This window comes from Oncorhynchus tshawytscha, unplaced genomic scaffold, assembly GCF_018296145.1.
Source record: "Oncorhynchus tshawytscha isolate Ot180627B unplaced genomic scaffold, Otsh_v2.0 Un_contig_7238_pilon_pilon, whole genome shotgun sequence".
In the NCBI taxonomy this organism is placed as follows: domain Eukaryota; kingdom Metazoa; phylum Chordata; class Actinopteri; order Salmoniformes; family Salmonidae; genus Oncorhynchus; species Oncorhynchus tshawytscha.
Window position 1 is genome coordinate 36,813 of NW_024609722.1, and position 20,850 is coordinate 57,662.

General features: G+C 45.0%; 1 protein-coding gene across 3 annotated transcripts in view; it reads right to left on the bottom strand.

Moving 5' to 3' along the window:
* Positions 1–7,149: 7,149 nt before the first annotated feature.
* LOC112238773 (zinc finger protein 271) overlaps positions 7,150–20,850 on the bottom strand; it is a 33,142-nt gene continuing 19,441 nt past the window's right edge. For all 3 annotated transcript variants that reach the window (XM_042317260.1, XM_042317259.1, XM_042317261.1), the window contains 4 exons: positions 16,845–18,155; positions 9,775–10,197; positions 8,490–9,620; positions 7,150–7,770 (listed from right to left, as the gene is read on the bottom strand). In XM_042317260.1, coding sequence (XP_042173194.1) covers positions 7,718–7,770; positions 8,490–9,620; positions 9,775–10,197; positions 16,845–18,155 — 2,918 coding nt within the window. In that variant the 3' untranslated portion in view covers positions 7,150–7,717. The remainder of the gene's footprint in view (positions 7,771–8,489; positions 9,621–9,774; positions 10,198–16,844; positions 18,156–20,850) is intronic.

Sequence of the window (20,850 nt, forward strand, 5' to 3'; positions counted from 1 at the left end):
CAGCTTCCTGAGGTAGTCACCTGCAGTGGTGTAAAGTACTGAAGTTAAAGTACTAGTTACATTTGGAATGCTTAGCAGGACAGGAAAATGGTCTAATTCACACACTTATCAAGAGAACATCCCTGGTCATCCCGACTGTCTCTGATCTGGCGGAATAACTAAACAGAGAACATCCCTGGTCATCCCGACTGTCTCTGATCTGGCGGAATAACTAAACACACATGCTTCGTTTGTAAATGATGTCCGAGTGTTGGAGCCCCTGGCTCTCTGTAAATAAAACCCCCCAAAAAACAAGAAAATTGTCCCATCTGGTTTTCTTAATACAAGGAAGTTGTAATTAGTAATACTTCTACTTTTGATAGTTAAGTATATTTCAAATCAAATACTTTTAGACTTTTACTCAAGTAGTATTTTACTGGGTGACTTTCACAGTTACTTAAGTAATTTTTATTAAGGTATCTATACTTTTACTCATATGACATTTTGGTACTTTTTCTACCACTGGTGACCTGGAATGCATTTCAATTAACAGGTGTGCCTTGTTCAAAGTTAATTTGTGGAGTTTCTTTCCTTCTTAATGTGTTTGAGACAATCAGTTGTGTTGTGACAAGGTAGGGTTGGTTTACAGAAGATAGTCCTATTTGGTAAAAGACCAAGTACACATTATATCAAGAACAGCTCAAAATAACAAAGAGAAACAACAGTCCATCATTACTTTAAGACACGAAGATCAGTCAACCCGTAAAATGTAAATAACTTTGAAACTTTCTTCGAATGCAGTCGCAAAAACCATCGAGCGCTATGATGAAACTGGCTCTCATTTGTTTTTCAACAGGACAATGACCCAAAACCCATCCCCAGGCTGTGTAAGGAGAGTGATAGAGGGCTGCATCAGATGACCTGGTCTCCACAATCACCCGACCTCATCCCAATTGAGATGGTTTGGGATAAGTTGGACCGCAGAGTGAAGGAAAAGCAGCCAACATGTGCACAGCATATGTGGGAACTCCTTCAAGACTGTTGGGAAAAAAAGCATTACTCACGAAGCTGGTTGAGAGAATGCCAAGAGCGTGCAAAGCTGTCATCAAGGCAAAGGGTGGCTACTTTGAAGAATCGCAAATATATATATGTTTAAATATTGATATGTTTAACACTTGGTTACTACATGATTCCATGTATTATTTCATAGTGTTGATGTCGTCACTATTGTTCTACAATGGACTGCGCAAAAATGCAAATGCTTTCCGTTTGAGTTATATTAGGTTTTAGGTAAAGTGAAAACACACATGGTAGAATACTAATAGGCTAAAATAAGGTTTTTCATTTCGATGTTCATTTGAAATTGCTATGATTGTATTGTTCTTATTTAATGTCTCATTGAGAAGATAATTATTTACATGCATGTTTGTTTCTTAAACTCCCAAATTGTCCACATCATTGTAGAACAATAGTACAAAATAATGAAAAACCCTTGAATGAGTAGGTCCAAACCTTTGCCTGGTACTATACATCTCAAATTAATTTGAAGATGCCCATTTTTAGCCTACAAAACCAGAACCCAGAAGTTAAAATGACACGTCACTTTCATAGGGTATTGAAATTCACTCCAACCCTGCAGTGCCATATCGATGATCCTCTCCTCCATACCAGGTAACTAAGGTGTATCTTCTAACACACCTGAGGTAACTGTCAATGACATTTGCTTACTGTGTATCACAAATGAAAGAACCAATCAAAGTCATTATTTACTTGGCTCTTTATTTTTCGACAACACTACAGATAACAAAGACGGCTAAATATTATGAAAATATGTTGAGTATAAACAACGAAATAAAAGAGAGCTTCTTGTAAACATACACCAGTGTTCTTCCAAGAAACATAGTGCATTCAGAAACTATTCAGACCCCTTGACTTTTTACACATTCTGTTACGTTACAGCCTTATTCTAAAATCCTCATCCATCTCCACACGACACAATACGACAATACCCCATAAAAACAATACACCGCCATGCCACAACACCCCAATGCCCCATTACCCCACAATACCCCAATGACACAACAATAACCCACAACGACACAACACCCCACAACACCACAATGCCACAATACCCCACAATGCCACAATACCCCACAACGCCACAATACCCCAATGACACAACAATAACCCACAATGCCACAATACCCCATAAAACCCAATACACCACCGTGACTCAATACCCCATAGTGCCACAATGCCCCATAAAACCCAATACCCCACAACGACTCAATACCCCATAAAAACCCAATACGACTCAATACCCCACAGCGATACTATACTATACCACAACAAACCCCACAACGACACTATACACAATACCCCACAATGCCACAGCGCCACTATACCCCACAACACACTGTACCCCACAACGCCACTGTACCCCACAACGACACTGTACCCCACAACGACACTGTACCCCACACAACGACACTGTACCCCCAACGACACTGTACCCCACGACACTGTACCCCACAACGACACTGTACCCCACAACGACACTGTACCCCACAACGACACTATACCCCACAACGACACAATACCCCACAACGACACGACACAAACGACACAATACCCCACAACGACACAATACCCCACAACGACACTGTACAACGACACCCCACTATACCCCCACAACGACACAATACCCCACAACGACACAATACCCCACAACGACACTGTACCCACAATGACACTGTACCCCACAACGACACTATACCCCACAACCGACACCACACAACGACACTGTACCCCACAACGACACACCCACAACCCCCCACAACGACACTGTACCCCAACGATACTGTACCCCACAACGACACAACACCCCTATACCAACACTATACCCACAACGACACCCACAACGACACTGTACCCCACAACGACACTGTACCCCACAACGACACTGTACCCCACAATGACACTATACCCCACTATACCCCACAACGACACTGTACCCCACTATACCCCACAACGACACTGTACCCCACAATGACACTATATACCCCACAACGACACTATACCCCACAACGACACATACCCCACAACGACACTATACCCCACAACGACACTGTACCCCCTGTACCCCACAACACTGTACCCCACGACACTGTACCCCACAACGCCACTGTACCCACAACGCCACTGTACCCCACAACGTACCCCACAACGACACAGTACCCCACAACGACACACAGTACCCCACAACGACACAGTACCCCACAACGACACAGTACCCCACAACGACACAGTACGCCACTGTACCCCACAACGACACTGTGCCCCACCCCACTATACCCCACAATACACTGTACCCCACAACGACACAGTACCCCACAACGACACTATACCCCACAACGACACTATACCCCACAACGACACTATACCCCACAACGACACTATACCCCACAACGACACTATACCCCACAACGACACTATACCCCACTATACCCCACAACGCCACTGTACCCCACAACGACACTGTACCCCACAACGACACAGTACCCCACAACGACACTGTACCCCACAACGACACTGTACCCCACAATGACACTATACCCCACAACCCCACAGTACCCCACAACGACACTGTACCCCACAACGACACTGTACCCCACAATGACACTATACCCCACTATACCCCCCCACTGTACCCCACAACGACACTATACCCCACTATACCCCCCACAACGACACTATACCCCACAACGACACTATACCCCACAACGACACAATACCCCACTGTACCCCCAACGACACTGACCCCACATACGCCACTATACCCCACAACGACACTGTACCATACCCCACTGACACCATACCCCACTATACCCCACAACGACACTGTACCCCACAACGACACAATATACCCCACAACGACACAATACCCCACCCCACAACGTACCCCACACCCCACAACCCCACAACGCCACTGTACCCCCCCCACAACGACACAACCCCACTGTACCCCACAACGCCACTGTACCCCACAACGCCACAGTACCCCACAACGCCACTGTACCCCACAACGCCACTATACCCCACAACGACACTATACCCCCATACCCCACACGACACCACACAACGCCACTGTACCCCACAACGCCACTATACCCCAACGCCACGCCACCACACCCCACAACGCCACCACACAACGCCACTGTACCCCACAACGACACTGTACCCCACAACGACACTGTACCCCACACACTGTACCCCACAACGACACTGTACCCCCACAACTGTACCCCACACGCCACTGTACCCCACAACATACCAGTACCCACAACGACACTATACCCCACAACGACACTATGTACCCCCCCACTATACCCCACAGTACCCCACAACGACACTGTACCCCACAACGACACTGTACCCCACAACGACACTATACCCCACTATACCCAACGCCACAACGCCACTGTACCCCACAACGACACTGTACCCCACAACGACACAGTACCCCACAACGACACTGTACCCCACTGTACCCCACACTATACCCCACTATACCCCACAGTACCCCACAACGACACTGTACCCCACAACGACACTGTACCCCACAACGACACAGTACCCCACAACGACACTGTACCCCACAACGACACAGTACCCCACAACGACACTATACCCCCAACGCCACTGTACCCCACAACGACACAATGACACAGTACCCCACAACGACACAGTACCCCACAACGACGCAGTACCCCACAACGACACAGTACCCCACAACGACACAAAGCTGAAACAGGTTTTTAGAAACGCTGGCAATTTTTTTGTTGGCAAAAAAAATACAAAAAATATCTTAATTAAATAAGTATTCAGACCCTTTGCTGAGACTCTAAATTGAGCTTGGGTGCATCCTGTTTCCATTGATCAACCTTGAGATGGATCTACAACTTGATAGGAGTCCACCCGGTGTAAATTCAATTGATTGAACATGATTTGTAAAGGCACACACCTGTTTTTCAGCAGAAGGGACTGAAAGTCTAGTCAGGATTGAGGGAAAGAAGAACCGAGCAAAGGACAGAGAGATCATTGATGAAAACTTGCTCCAGAGATCTCAGACCGGGGCGAAGGTTCACCTTCCAACAGGACAACGACCCTAAAGCACACAGCCAAGACAACGCAGGAGTGACTTCGGGATAAGTCTCAATGTCCTTGAGCGGCCCAGCCAGAGCCCGGAATTGAACCCTATCAATCATCTCTGGAGAGACCTGAAAATAGCTGTGCAGAAACGCTCCCCTTCCAACCTGACAGAGTTTGAGAGGATTTGCAGAGAAGAATGGGAGAAACTCCCCAAATACAGGTGTGCCTAGCTTGTTGCGTCATACCCAAGAAGACTATGCTGTAATCGCTGCCAAAGGCGCTTCAACAAAGAACTGAGTAAAGGGTCTGAATACTTACAGCTGAAGACAGAAGTTTACATACACTTAGGTTGGAGTCATTAAAACTCGTTTTTCAACCACTCCACAAATTTCTTGTGAACAAACTATAGTTTTGGCAAGTTGGTTAGGACATCTACTTTGTGCATGACAAGTAATTTTTCCAAAAATTGTTTACAGATTATTTCACTTATAATTCACTGTATCACAATTCAAGTGGGTCAGAAGTTTACATACACCAAGTTGACTGTGCCTTTAAACAGCTTGGAAAATTCCAGACAATATGTCATGGCTTTAGAAGCTTCTGATAGGCTATTTGACATTATTTTAGTCAATTGGAGGTGTATCTGTGGATGTATTTCAAGGCCTACCTTCAAACTCAGTGCCTCTTTGCTTGACATCATGGGAAAATCAAAAGAAATCAGCCAAGAATTTCCCAACGCCTGAAGGTACCACGTTCATCTGTACAAACAATAGTACGCAAGTATAAACACCATGGGACCACGCAGCCGTCATACCGCTCAGGAAGGAGACGCATTCTGTCTCCTAGAGATGAACGTACTTTGGTGCGAAAAAGAACAAATCAATCCCAGAACAACAGCAAAGGACCTTGTGAAGATGCTGGAGGAAACAGGTACAAAAGTATCTATAACCACAGTAAAACAAGTCCTATATCGACATAACCTGAAAGGCCACTCAGCAAGGAAGAAGCCACTGCTCCAAAACCGCCATAAAAAAAGACAGACTACAGTTTGCAACTGCACATGGGAACCAAGATCGTACTTTTTGGAGAAATGTCCTCTGGTCTGATGAAACAAAAATAGTACTGTTTGGTCATAATGACTATCGTTATGTTTGGAGGAAAAAGGGGGAGGCTTTCAAGCCAAAGAAAACCATCCCAACCGTGAACCACGGGGGTGGCAGCATCATGTTGTGGGGGTGCTTTGCTGCAGGAGGGACTGGGGCACTTCACAAAATAGATGGCATCATGAGGCAGGAAAATTATGTGGATATACTGAAGCAACATCTCAAGACATCAGTCAGAAAATTAAAGCTTGGTTGCAAATGGGTCTTCCAAATGGACAATGACCCCAAGCATACTTCCAAAGTTGTGGCAAAATGGCTTCAGGTCAACAAAGTCAAGGTATTGGAGTGGCCATCACAAAGCCCTGACCTCCATCCTATAGAAAATGTGTGGGCAGAACTGAAAAAGCGTGTGCGAGCAAGGAGGACAACAATCCTGACTCAGTTACATCAGCTCTGTCAGGAGGAAATGGGCCACAATTCAACCAACTTATCGTGGGAAGATTGTGGAAAGCTACCCAAAACGTTTGACCTAAGTTAAACAATTTAAAGGAAATGCTACCAAATACTAATTGAGTGTATGTACACTTCTGACCAACTAGGAATGTGATGAAGGAATAAAAGCTCAAATAAATAAATTCTCTCTACTATTACTCTAATATTTTACATTCTTAAAATAAAGTGGTGATCCTAACTGACCTAAGTCAAGGAATTCTTACTGGGATTAAATGTCAGGAATTGTGAAACTGAGTTTAAATGTATTTGGCTAAGGAGTATGTAAACTTCTGACTTCAACTGTCTGTAAATGTGAAAATTTCTGAGGACAAAATACCTTTTTGCTTTGTCATTGGTATTGTGTGAATGTTGATGAGGGCTATATAAATAAAAAAAATTTTTTAATCAATTTTAAAATAAGGATAATAATAATAATAAGTAAAGAAAATGTGTAAAAAGTCAAGGGGTCAGAATACTTTGAATGCACTGTATATATTTTACGTCAAGATGTTCAGGGCTAGTTCTTGTTTTCCCCCTTTCCACCATGCTACTGTTGACATAAGAGGTTGCTTCCTCCTCTTCATCTCTGATACTATTGGAGTGCTCTTCAGTCTTGACCCCGCCAGCCTGGTCCTCCTCAGGAAGTGAGATGTGGCGTCTCTTCTTGTGTCTCCCAAGACTCTGAGGAGTGTTGAGTCTCTGGCCACATTCGTCACAGCTGTAAGGTTTCTCTCCTGTATGAACTCTACTGTGTATGTTAAGGTCTGATGATCTTGTTAAAGCCTTCCCACAGACAGAACAAAGGTTTCTCCCCATGCGTCTCCTTTGTGTGTCCAAAAGTGATACTTCATCAAGCTTGCTCGTCTAAAACTCTTCCCACAAACAAAACATCTGTACGGTTTCACGTGTCATTTTGTCTTTTTCAGATCAAATAACCGTTGCCAGTCTGTCCCACACACAGAGCAACTGTATCTCTGAGCTTTGAGATTCCCCTAAGTTTCTTCAGGTTCTCCTGATGTAGAGGTTCTCCCCTCCGAACTCTTGTCTGTGTGATTGAGAAAACATAGGTTGGAAGGTCCAGTAACGTCAAACATGTGATTTCCTGTCTTTTATACACACTAGGAGGTTGGAAAAAAACAACTGAAAATTATGATAGAGCAAATTCTCAAGCAAAAATTGTATTATGTTTATTTTTATTTTAAAATGTAATTTTTGGGGAATTTTACCCCTTTTTCTCCCCAATTTCGTGGTGTCCAATTGTTTTTAGTAGCTACTATCTTGTCTCATCGCTACAACTCCCGTACGGGCTCGGGAGAGACGAAGGTTGAAAGTCATGCGTCCTCCTCCGATACACAACCCAACCAAGCCAAGCCGCACTGCTTCTTAACACAGCGTGCATCCAACCCGGAAGCCAGCCGCACCAATGTGTCGGAGGAAACACCGTGCACCTGGCAACCTTGGCTAGCGCGCACTGTGCCCGGCCCGCCACAGGAGTCGCTGGTGCGCTGATGAGACAAGGATTTCCCTACCAACCAAGCCCTCCCTAACCCGGGCGACGCTAGGCCAGTTGTGTGTTGCCACACGGACCTCCCGGTCGCGGCCGGTTATTTTAGTTGAAAACAATCACAGCAGGGTAATAAATTAATAAAATAAAGATTCATATGGAGTTAAAACAGTGGCATTGGATTTTTAAATAAAAGAGCGATGTTCATTCAAAGTCAATTTTGTATTCATGTAATTCATGGCTGTTCTGCTTCCACTTACCGAGACGATGAAGATCCCAACCAACCTCTTCTCCAGCTGAATGAATCAGACCACCAACTTTCTCATCTTCTCTCTCCCGCTCTCCTTCAATTGTAACAGGGTTTTGAAACTCAACAGGTGGTAAACCAACATGAGTTTTCTGATGTCTCTGAAGTTTTTGAGAACTAATGAAGCTCTGGCCACATTTAGGACAGCTGTAAGGTTTCTCTCCTGTATGATACCTGTGGTGGACTTTAAGGCCTGCTGATCTTGCAAAACTCTTATCGCAGACAGAGCAGGAGAAAGGTTTCTCTCCAGTGTGTGTCCGGACATGCTCTGTCAAGTAACGTGCTTCAGAAAAATTCTTCCCACACACAGAGCAGGAGTGGGATTTCCCTTCTATGTGCAACAGTCTGTGTTTACGCAGGGACGAAGCACATCCAAACCTCTTGTCACAATCAGGGCAAGGGTGTCGTTTCTCTCCAGTGTGCACTGACCGGTGGTCTTCAAGATACGCCTTCTCGCTGAAACTCTTCCCACACACAGAGCAACTATAAGGTCTCTTTCCTGTGTGAGTCTTCTCGTGCTTCAGGAGTTGTTTAGACAAGGCAAAGCTTTGCTCACACACAGAACAGTGGTGGGGTTTCCCTGTGTGTTGCAGAGAGTGGTCCTTTAACTGATCTGGACGGCTGAAACTCTTTCCACAGACAGAGCAGGAGTGGGGTTTCTCTCCCGAGTGCATCAGGAAGTGTTCCTTCATGCGTGATTGTAAGCTAAAACCCTTCCCACACACAGAGCAGGAGTAAGGTTTCTCTTCTGTGTGTAACCACTGGTGCCTTTTCAAGGCTGAGGCAAAACCAAACCTCTTGTCACATTTGGAGCAGATGTAAGGTTTCTCTCCAGTGTGCACTATCTGGTGGTCTTGAAGATGTCTTTTTACACGGAACTGTTTTCCACACACAGAGCAAGGGAATGGCTTTTCTCCTGTGTGTATTCTCATATGTATTAGCAGTTTTGATAACTTTTTGCAGTCTTGTCCGCACACTGAACAGCAGTGAATTTTCTTAGCTGTGTGATTCCCCTGGTGTTGTTCAGGTAGTCCTGATGTAGAGGGACTCCCTTCACTGTCAGAGCAGTGGTCATGTCTCTCTGCTGTGGGATAAGATGGGATGGATGAACTATGCGAAAATTTGGAACTGTAACAAAAAATATATTTTTGTCCTTTGAATAACTGAAAGTTATACAAAGATGTATAAAAAAATGTTTTGCAATTCAAGCCCTTACAGAATAAGTACCTTAAACTTACCAAAAGCAGGATCCTCGTCCTCCTCTTTCACTATGATAACCAATGGTGGTGTAAAACCACACTCTTCTACAGACACTTGACTCTCTCCTGTGTGTGTTATCTGGTGTTTGGTAAGATTTGACAATGAAGAGAAACTCTCACCGCACACGGAGCAACTGTACAGCTTCTCTCCTGTGTGCAACGTCTGGTGTTTTTTCAGGTTTCCTTTGTCACTGAATTGCTTCCCGCAGACAGAGCAGGAGTAAGGTTTTTCTCCTGTGTGAGTTCTCATGTGTATTTGTAGTTTTGATAACTTGTGACAGTTTTTTCCACACACTGAACAGCAGTGAATCTTCTTAGCTGTGTGATTCCCCTGGTGTTGTTCAGGTAGTCCTGTTGTAGAGGGACTCGCTTCACTCTCAGAGCAGTGGTCAGGTCTCTCTGCTGTGGTAACGACATAAATATGGATTAACTCAAATTAGTTAACACCCTGACAAAGTCAAAATGTTTGTTCCTGACGAAACAGAAAATAAATATTGTAAAAGTATAGGGTCCATACTTTTCTCGAAAATGCTACATGTTAGCTTTTCCCATGAGATAACCTGGCACAGTTAGCCCTAAGCTAACCACCAGAAGCATATTTTAAACCTCCAAATCAAGGCTGTTCCACTTAAAATCAAATAAAATGTTATTGGTCGTGTACACACAGTATTCTGCCATTATTATAGCAGGTGCAGCGAAATGCTCATGTTTCTAGCTCCAACAGTGCAGTGTTACCTAGCAAAATAAAACAAATACACACAAATCCCAACAAAATGTATCAGAACAGTCCGGAATATATATACAATGTATAGACAGTATATGAATAGGAACGGTGTGTACAACAGTAGTTATATAGGACAAACATAGACTAGAATACAGTATATACATATGAGGTGGGTAAACCAGGATGTAAACATAATTAAAGTGACCAGTGTTCAATGTCTATGTCCATAGGGCAGCAGTCTAAGATGGTAGCCGGCTAGTAACAGTGACTATGTCCATAGGGCAGCAGTCTAAGGTGGTAGCCAGCTAGTAACAGTGACTATGTCCATAGGGCAGCAGTCTAAGGTGGTAGCCGGCTAGTAACAGTGACTATGTCCATAGGGCAGCAGTCTAAGGCGGTGGCCAGCTAGTAACAGTGACTATGTCCATAGGGCAGCAGTCTAAGGTGGTAGCCAGCTAGTAACAGTGACTATGTACATAGGGCAGCAGTCTAAGGTGGTAGCCGGCTAGTAACAGTGACTATGTCCATAGGGCTGCAGTCTAAGGTGGTAGCCGGCTAGTAACAGTAACTATGTACACCGATAGGGCAGCAGTCTAAGGTGGTAGCCAGCTAGTAACAGTGACTATGTCCATAGGGCAGCAGTCTAAGGTGGTAGCCAGCTAGTAACAGTGACTATGTCCATAGGGCAGCAGTCTAAGGAGGTGGTAGCCAGCTAGTAACAGTGACTTTGTCCATAGATAGGGCAGCAGTCTAAGGTGGTAGCCAGCTTGTAACAGTGACTATGTCCATAGGGCAGCAGTCTAAGGTTGCCGGCTAGTAACAGTGACTATGTCCATAGGGCAGCAGTCTAAGGTGGTAGCCAGCTTGTAACAGTGACTATGTCCATAGGGCAGCAGTCTAAGGTGGTAGCCGGCTAGTAACAGTGACTATGTCCATAGGGCAGCAGTCTAAGGTGGTAGCCAGCTAGTAACAGTGACTATGTCCATAGGGCAGCAGTCTAAGGTGGTAGCCGGCTAGTAACAGTGACTATGTCCATAGGGCAGCAGTCTAAGGAGGTAGCCAGCTAGTAACAGTGACCATGTCCATAGGGCAGCAGTCTAAGGAGGTAGCCAGCTAGTAACAGTGACTATGTCCATAGGGCAGCAGTCTAAATCCAGCCCAGTCACGGACCAGGATGTCTTGCTCCCAGGCAGACTAAATCACTTTTATGCCCGCTTTGAGGACAATACAGTGCCACTGACTCGGCCTGCAACGAAAACATGCGGACTCTCCTTCACTGCAGCCGAGGTGAGTAAGACATTTAAACGTGTTAAACCTCGCAAGGCTGCAGGCCCAGACGGCATCCCCAGCCGCGCCCTCAGAGCATGCGCAGACCAGCTGGCCGGTGTGTTTACGGACATATTCAATCAATCCCTATACCAGTCTGCTGTTCCCACATGCTTCAAGAGGGCCACCATTGTTCCTGTTCCCAAGAAAGCTAAGGTAACTGAGCTAAACGACTACCGCCCCGTAGCACTCACATCCGTCATCATGAAGTGCTTTGAGAGACTAGTCAAGGACCATATCACCTCCACCCTACCTGACACCCTTGACCCACTCCAATTTGCTTACCGCCCAAATAGGTCCACAGACGATGCAATCTCAACCACACTGCACACTGCCCTTAACCCATCTGGACAAGAGGAATACCTATGTGAGAATGCTGTTCATCGACTACAGCTCGGCATTCAACACCATAGTACCCTCCAAGCTCGTCATCAAGCTCGAGACCCTGGGTCTCGACCCCGCCCTGTGCAACTGGGTACTGGACTTCCTGACGGGCCGCCCCCAGGTGGTGAGGGTAGGCAACAACATCTCCACCCCGCTGATCCTCAACACTGGGGCCCCACAAGGGTGCGTTCTGAGCCCTCTCCTGTACTCCCTGTTCACCCCCACGACTGCGTGGCCACGCACCTCCGACTCAATCATCAAGTTTGCGGACGACACAACAGTGGTAGGCTTGATTACCAACAACGACGAGACGGCCTACAGGGAGGAGGTGAGGGCCCTCGGAGTGTGGTGTCAGGAAAATAACCTCACACTCAACGTCAACAAAACTAAGGAGATGATTGTGGACTTCAGGAAACAGCAGAGGGAACACCCCCCTATCCACATCGATGGAACAGTAGTGGAGAGGGTAGCAAGTTAAGTTCCTCGGCATACACATCACAGACAAACTGAATTGGTCCACTCACACAGACAGCATCGTGAAGAAGGCGCAGCAGCGCCTCTTCAACCTCAGGAGGCTGAAGAAATTCGGCTTGTCACCAAAAGCACTCACAAACTTCTACAGATGCACAATCGAGAGCATCCTGGCGGGCTGTATCACCGCCTGGTACGGCAACTGCTCCGCCCACAACAGTAAGGCTCTCCAGAGGGTAGTGAGGTCTGCACAACGCATCACCGGGGGCAAACTACCTGCCCTCCAGGACACCTACACCACCCGATGTTACAGGAAGGCCAAAAAGATCATCAAGGACATCAACCACCCGAGCCACTGCCTGTTCACCCCGCTATCATCCAGAAGGTGAGGTCAGTACAGGTGCATCAAAGCTGGGACCGAGAGACTGAAAAACAGCTTCTATCTCAAGGCCATCAGACTGTTAAACAGCCACCACTAACATTGAGTGGCTGCTGCCAACACACTGACACTGACACTGACTCAACTCCAGCCACTTTAATAATGGGAATTGATGGGAAATTATGTAAATATATCACTTGCCACTTTAAACAATGCTACCTTATATAATGTTACATACCCTACATTGTTCATCTCATATGCATACAAATGATACTGTACTCTATATCATCGACTGCGTCCTTATGAAATACATGTATCACTAGCCACTTTAACTATGCCACTTTGTTTACATACTCATCTCATATGTATATACTGTACTCGATACCATCTACTGTATCTTGCCTATGCTGCTCTGTACCATCACTCATTCATATATCCTTATGTACATATTCTTTATCCCCTTACACTGTGTATAAGACAGTAGTTTTGGAATTGTTAGTTAGATTACTTGTTGGTTATTACTGCATTGTCGGAACTAGAAGCACAAGCATTTCGCTACACTCGCATTAACATCTGCTAACCATGTGTATGTGACAAATAAAATTTGATTTGATTTGATTTCAGGTGGTAGCCGGCTAGTAACAGTGACTATGTCCATAGGGCAGCAGTCTAAGGAGGAGGTAAGGCAGTGACTATGTCCATAGATAGGGCAGCAGGCTAAGATGGTAGCCAGCTAGTAACAGTGACTATGTACATAGGGCAGCAGTCTAAGGTGGTAGCCAGCTAGTAACAGTGACTATGTACATAGATATGGCAGCAGTCTAAGATGGTAGCCAGCTAGTAACAGTGACTATGTACACCCATAGGGCAGCAGTCTAAGATGGTAGCCGGCTAGTAACAGTGACTATGTCCATGATAGGGCAGCAGGCTAAGGTGGTAGCCAGCTAATAACAGTGACTATGTCCACAGGGCAGCAGTCTAAGATGGTAGCCGGCTAGTAACAGTGACTATGTCCATAGATAGGGCAGCAGGCTAAGGTGGTAGCCGGCTAGTAACAGTGACTATGTACACTGCTATAACAACGGCAGATTATGATGATCTTCTAGATGGTAGCGGGTGAACAGGATGTGGCTCGGGTCCATTCTGATCTTCTATATGGTAGCAGGGTGAACAGGCTGTGGCTCGGGTGGCTGAAGTCCATTATGATCTTCTAGATGGTAGCAGGGTGAACAGGCTGTGGCTCGGGTGGCTAAAGTCCATTATGATCTTTCTTGGCCTTCCTGTGACACCGGGGGCTGTAGATGTCCTGGAGGGCAGGCAGCGTGCTTCCAGTGATGCATTGGGCTGAAGGCACCACCCTCTGTGGTTGCGGACGGTGCATCTACCGTACCAGGCGGTGATACAGCCCGACGGGATGCTCTCAATGGTGCATCTGTAGAAGTTTGAGGGTCTCCGGGGGCCAAGTCAAATTTCCTGAGCCTCCTGGGGAGGTTGAAGAGGCGCTGTTATGCCTTCACCACACGGCCTGTGTGAATGGATCATTTCAGGTTGTCAGTGATGGGCCTTAAGCTTTTCACCACCTTCGTCTCTCTCTCTGCCATCTCCAGGATCAGCTCCTTCATTTTGCTGACGTTGACGGAGAGGTTATTATCCTGGCTCCACTCCACCCGGGCCCTCACCTCCGACCTGTAGGCCGTCTCGTTGTTTTTGGTAATCAAACAATCCCAACACAACAGGCGGCAGTTTCAAACAGCTCTTACACAAAAAGGGTATTATCATCATTTTTACATTTTCACAGTATGATTCCATCCTCAGCGTGGACATACAGGACCAGTCAAAAGTTTGGAAAACTACTCATTCAAGGGTTTTTCTTTATTTTTTACTCATTTCTATATTGTAGAAAAACAGTGAAATAACACACATGGAATCATGTAGTAACCAAAAAAAGTGTTAAACAAATCCAAATATATTTTCTATTTGAGATTCTTCAAAGTAGCCACCCTTTGCCTTGATGACAGCTTTGCACACTCTTGGCATTCTCTCAACCAGCTTCATGCATTTCAATTAACAGGTGCGCCTTGTTAAAAGTGACTTTGTGGAATTTCTTTCCTTCTTAATGCGTTTGAGCCAATCAGTTGTGTTGTGACAAGGTTGGTTATTCAGAAGATAGCCCTATTTGGTAAAAACAAGTCCATATTATGGAAAGAAAAGCTCAAATAAGCAAAGAGAAATGACAATCCATCATTATTTTAAGACATGAAGGTTAGGCAATTCAGAAAATTTCAAGAAGTTTGAAAGTTTCTTCAAGTGCAGTAGCACAAACCATCAAGCGCTATGATGAAACTGGTTTTCATGAGGACCGTCAAAGGAAAGGAAGACCCAGAGTCACCTCTGTGGAAGAGGATACGTTGATTAGAGTCACCTCTGTGGAAGAGGATACGTTGATTAGAGTCACCTCTGTGGAAGAGGATACGTTGATTAGAGTCACCTCTGTGGAAGAGGATACGTTGATTAGAGTCACCTCTGTGGAAGAGGATACGTTGATTAGAGTCACCTCTGTGGAAGAGGATACGTTGATTAGAGTCACCTCTGTGGAAGAGGATACGTTGATTAGAGTCACCTCTGTGGAAGAGGATACGTTGATTAGAGTCACCTCTGTGGAAGAGGATACGTTGATTAGAGTCACCTCTGTGGAAGAGGATACGTTGATTAGAGTCACCTCTGTGGAAGAGGATACGTTCATTAGAGTCACCAGCCTCGGAATGCAGTCCAGATAAATGCCTCAGAGTTCAAGTAACAGACACAACTCAACATCAACTGTTCAGAGGAGACTGCATGAATCAGACCTTCATGGTCGAATTGCTGCAAAGAAACCACTACTATAGGACACCTATAAGAAGAAAAGGCTTGCTTTGGCCAAGAAACACGAGCAATGGACATTAGACAGGTGGAAATCAGTCCTTGATGAGTCTAAATTTGAGATTTTTGGTTCCAACCGCCGTGTCTTTGTGAGACGCAGAGTAGGTGAACGGATGATCTCCGCATGTGTGGTTCCCACTGTGAAGCATGGAGGAGGAGGTGTGGTGGTGCTTTGCTGGTGACACTGTCAGGGATTTATTTATAATATTCAAGGCACACCTAACCAGCATGGCTACCACAGCATTCTGCAGTGATATGCCATCCCATCTGGTTTGTGCTTAGAGGGACTATCATTTGTTTTTCAACAGGACAATGACCTAACACACCTCCAGGCTGTGTAAGGGCTATTTTACCAATTTTATAGAGGATTAGGGCTCAACATATGTGGGAACTCCTTCAAGACTGTTGGAAAAGCATTCCAGGTGAAGTTGGTTGAGAGCATGCCAAGAGTGTTCAAAGCTGTCATCAAGGCAAAGGGTGGCTACTTTGAAGAATCTCAAATATAAAATAATTGTTTTGTATCCTACATGATTCCATGTGTTATTTCATAGTTTTGATGTCTTCACTATTATTCTATAATGTAGAAAATAGTAAAAATAAAGAAAACCCCTTGAATGAGTAGGTGTGTCCAAACTTTAAATTGGTACTGTATATATAAAACACAATATGTAAAAAAATATATATATATATTGGCTGATGTGGAATTTGTTACAGGAAATAATCATGTTGTCAACTGGTCGTGTTAGCACAGGGCTACGTTTTCTCATGGTTAAAGCTAAAGCAAGAGGTCGCAAGTATGGACCCATTAAATATCAAAGCTGTAGTACAACAAACACTTTTACTCACCGAAAGCAGGATCCTCCTCCTCCTCTTTCACTTTGACATCCAGTACAACAGACTCCTCTACCGCTGCAGACACCTGCTGCTGTGATCCCTGTCCAGGAGCTTGGCTCAGGCTAGCCACAGATCCTTCTCCAGCATGGAGACAGGACTGATTTGCCGACGAGGATAATTTATTTCTGCAGAGAGAGCAGGGGTAAGGTTTCACTTTAGTGTGAACTCGCTGGTGTCTTTTGTGGAGTGGTGAAGCTGAGACACTCTTATCACACCGACAGCAGTGGTGTGGTTTCTCTCCGGTGTGCTGTTGCATGTGTATCTTGAAAGTCCACGATTGGCTGAATTCCTTCCCACATTCTGAGCAGCTGTATTGTGCGACACTAGTGTGGGATTGTTTGTGTCTTGCTAGAGAGCTACGGTGAACAAAGGTATTTTTACAGGAGGTACACCGGTAAGGTTTCTCTCTATCAGCATTGACAAAAACAACAATTTCCTCCTCCTCCTCTTTGACATTAATTGCCAGCTCCTGTTCCTCGTCTTCGATCTTGATATTCATAGTTTGACTGCCTGATGATGCCGTATCTGCAATTCCCAGTGTACACTGGTTGCTATGGTTACTGGCATGGCTGCATTGACGTTTGCGAAGATCTTCGGTCGAAGCGAAACCCCTCCCGCAATCAGAGCACTCGTAAGGTTTCTCTCCAGTGTGCACAGTCTGATGCTGCCTGAGCCTCGATGGTGACTCGTATCTCTTCCCACACTGTGAGCATTGGTAAGGTTTCGGTGTGGGTGCTCCTGTATGGCGTCGTACGTGTCTCGATAGAGTTCCCTTACAGCCAAAGCTCATCTCGCAGTAGGAGCACTGGTGAGGTCTCTCCCCTGTGTGCTTTCTCATGTGCATCTTCAGTTCATATGCAGAGAAACATTCCTTTCCACAATCGGAGCACGGGTGCTTCTTTGTCGCGTCTGGCTGTTTCTCTCCAGGGTGGGTCATCTGATGTCTTTCCAGGTGGGGCTTTAGTGTGAATTGCTTCCCGCACACAGAGCACTGGTAAGGCTTCTCTCCTGTATGTGTTCGGAAATGTCTCTTCAGTTTGGAGGGGTGAACAAAATCTTTCCCACATATTGGACAGACGGAAGACTCCTTAGCAAGGTTTGTGTGTGTTCTCAGGTGTCTGTTGAAATTAGATGGGTGAGCGATCTCTATTCCACATTCTGGGCAGCGCCAAAACTTCTTAGCTCTAGGATTCTCCTGGTGCTGTTCAGGTTCTGCTGGTGCCCCATCACTAGAGCTGGAGTTAGAACTCGCTCCTCGTTCGACTGGAAAATAAAGGGGGGGAGGGGGGGGTCATTCAACCTCAGAAAACACAAGAGGCTTTTAACACCCGCGTTCTGAAATCGTTTCTATAGTTAGATAACAAGCGTTCCAGAAACATTTGTGTTCAAATGATGTGATTTGATCTCTGAGGAATACAGCTAATTGATTGCACCCAAATTGGCCATTCTAATTTAAGGGATTCATATGATCTTCATATATGTAATCAGTAATACATAAGTAATACATAATAAGTACCAGACGGATTTGGGGCAGAACGACAGATTTGTACCTTGTCAGCTCGGGGATTTGAACTTACAACCTTCCGGTTACTAGTCCAACGCTCTAACCACTAGGCTACCCTGCCGAACCCTTTACGAAATAGTGACGATAAAAAAGCCATTGCTTAAAGAAAAAAATAAGCAAACACGTTTGGTGTTTGCCAAAAGACATGTGGAAGACGGTGCTCTGGTCAGATAAGACTAAAATTTAGATTTTTGGCCATCAAGGAAAACGCTGTTTGGCAAAAACCCAACACTTCTCATTACACCGAGAACACCATCCACAGTGAAGCATGGTGGTGACAGCATCATGCTGTGGGGATGTTTTTCTCATCGGCAGGGAAACTGGTCAGAATGGAAGGAATGATGGATGACGTTAAATACAAGGAAATTATCGAGGGAAACCTGTTTCAGTCTTCCAGAGAGTCGAGACTGGGACGGAGGTTCACCTTCCAGCAGGACAATGACCCTAAGCATTCTGCTAAAGCAACACTCAAGTGGTTTAAGGGGAAACATGTAAATGTCTTGTAAGGGCCTAGTCAAAGCCCAGAACTCAATCCAATTGAGAATCTGTGGTATGACTTAAAAGATTGCTGTACACCAGCTGAACCCATCCAACTTGAAGGCGCTGGGGCAGTTTTGCCTTGAAGATTGGGCAAAACCCCAATGGCTAGATGTGCCAAGCTTATAGAGACATACCCCAAGAGACATGCAGCTGTAATTTCTGCAAAAGGTGGCTCGACAAAGTAATGACTTTGGGGGGGGGTTAATAGTAATGAACGCTCAAGTTCAGTTTTTTTGGTCTTATTTCTTGTTTGTTTCACAATATAACATATTTTGCATCTTCAAAGTTGTAGGCATGTTGTGTCAATCAAATGATACAACCCCCACAAAAAAATCTATTTTAATTCCAGGTTGTAAAAGCAACAAAATAGTAAAAATGCCAAGGGGGTGAACACTTTCACAAGTCACTGAATGTCTGATGAGAACTGCGGCTTGGAGTATTGCTTCTTTGTAATGCACTCCTTGTGAATCTGGTGATTTTATTTTATTCCCTGTTCAGACAAAATTCGCCATTGAAGATGCTTGCTTTATTTGCCATTAATTATTGTGGAGGAACCAGGTTTTGCCCACTAGAGTCTGGTTAAAGCATCAGGCTGCTAAGAGATGAACAAACAATTGCTTTCATGGGAGGACTGGCTTGACTTGTGAGGATGACCACACAATTTATTTTCATTATGATAAAAAGTTATTGGTTTTCTACCCAAAGTTGCATGGAAAATGTTTTGATCCATTTAATAAACACAGGAGACCAGTAAAATTGATAAAATGATGTGGCACTAGCAGGAATAGTGGAATCTAGCGGGGAAAAAACTGGTACTTGCACACAAATTTATGGTAAATAATGCAAGTTATTTAAAAGGCTAATTTCTCTGAACAGATTTTAAAAAACATCACCAGATTCACAGGGAATGCATTACATAGTATGGAGAAGCAATACTCCAAGCCGCAGCTTCGTACTACTTCTCAAACATAGAGAACTGATACTATACACTGGTTGTTAGGGTGAGATTGGCATTGGGGTGTGGGGTCGGTTGGTGCCTTTTGAGAATTGTATTGGATTTCTCATACACTACATGGCCAAAAGTATGTGGTCACTGCTCGGCAAACATCTCATTACATAATCATAGGCATTAATATGGCCTCACTTTGATATGGACTCACTTACACCAAACTTTATAGCTGGCACTATGCATTCGGACAGGTAGCGTTCTTCTGGCCTTTGCCAAACCCAGATTAGTCCGTCGGACTGCCAGATGGTGAAGCCTGATTCATCATTCCAGAAAACATGTTTCCGATGCTCCAGATTCCAATGGCGGGGAGCTTTCCACCACTCCAGCCGAAGCTTGACATTGCGCATGGTGATCTTAGGCTTGTGTGTGACTGCTCAGCCATGGAAACCCATTTCATGAAGCTCTCGGCGAAGAGTTCTTGTGCTGACGTTGCTTCCAGAAGCAGTTTGGAACTCGGTAGTGAGTGTTGCAACTGAGGACATATGATTTGTACACGCTACAGCACTCTGCGGTCCTGTTCTGTGAGCTTGTGTGGCCTACCACCATGCGGCTGAGCCGTTGTTGCTCCTGGACGTCTCCACTTCACAATAACAGCACTTACAATTGACCGGGGCAGTTGAGCTCTTCAGTCCAATGATGATGCCACGTTGAAAGTCAGCAAGCTCTTCAGTAAGGCCATTCTACTACCAATGTTTGTTTATGGAGATTGCATGGCTGTGATTGATTTTATTTTATAAATGTTTTCAATTGAATTTGACATGTTTTATTTATTTTTTACCCCTTTTCGTGATATCTAATTGGTTGTTCCATTCTTGTCCCAACGCTGCAACTCTCGTACGGACTCG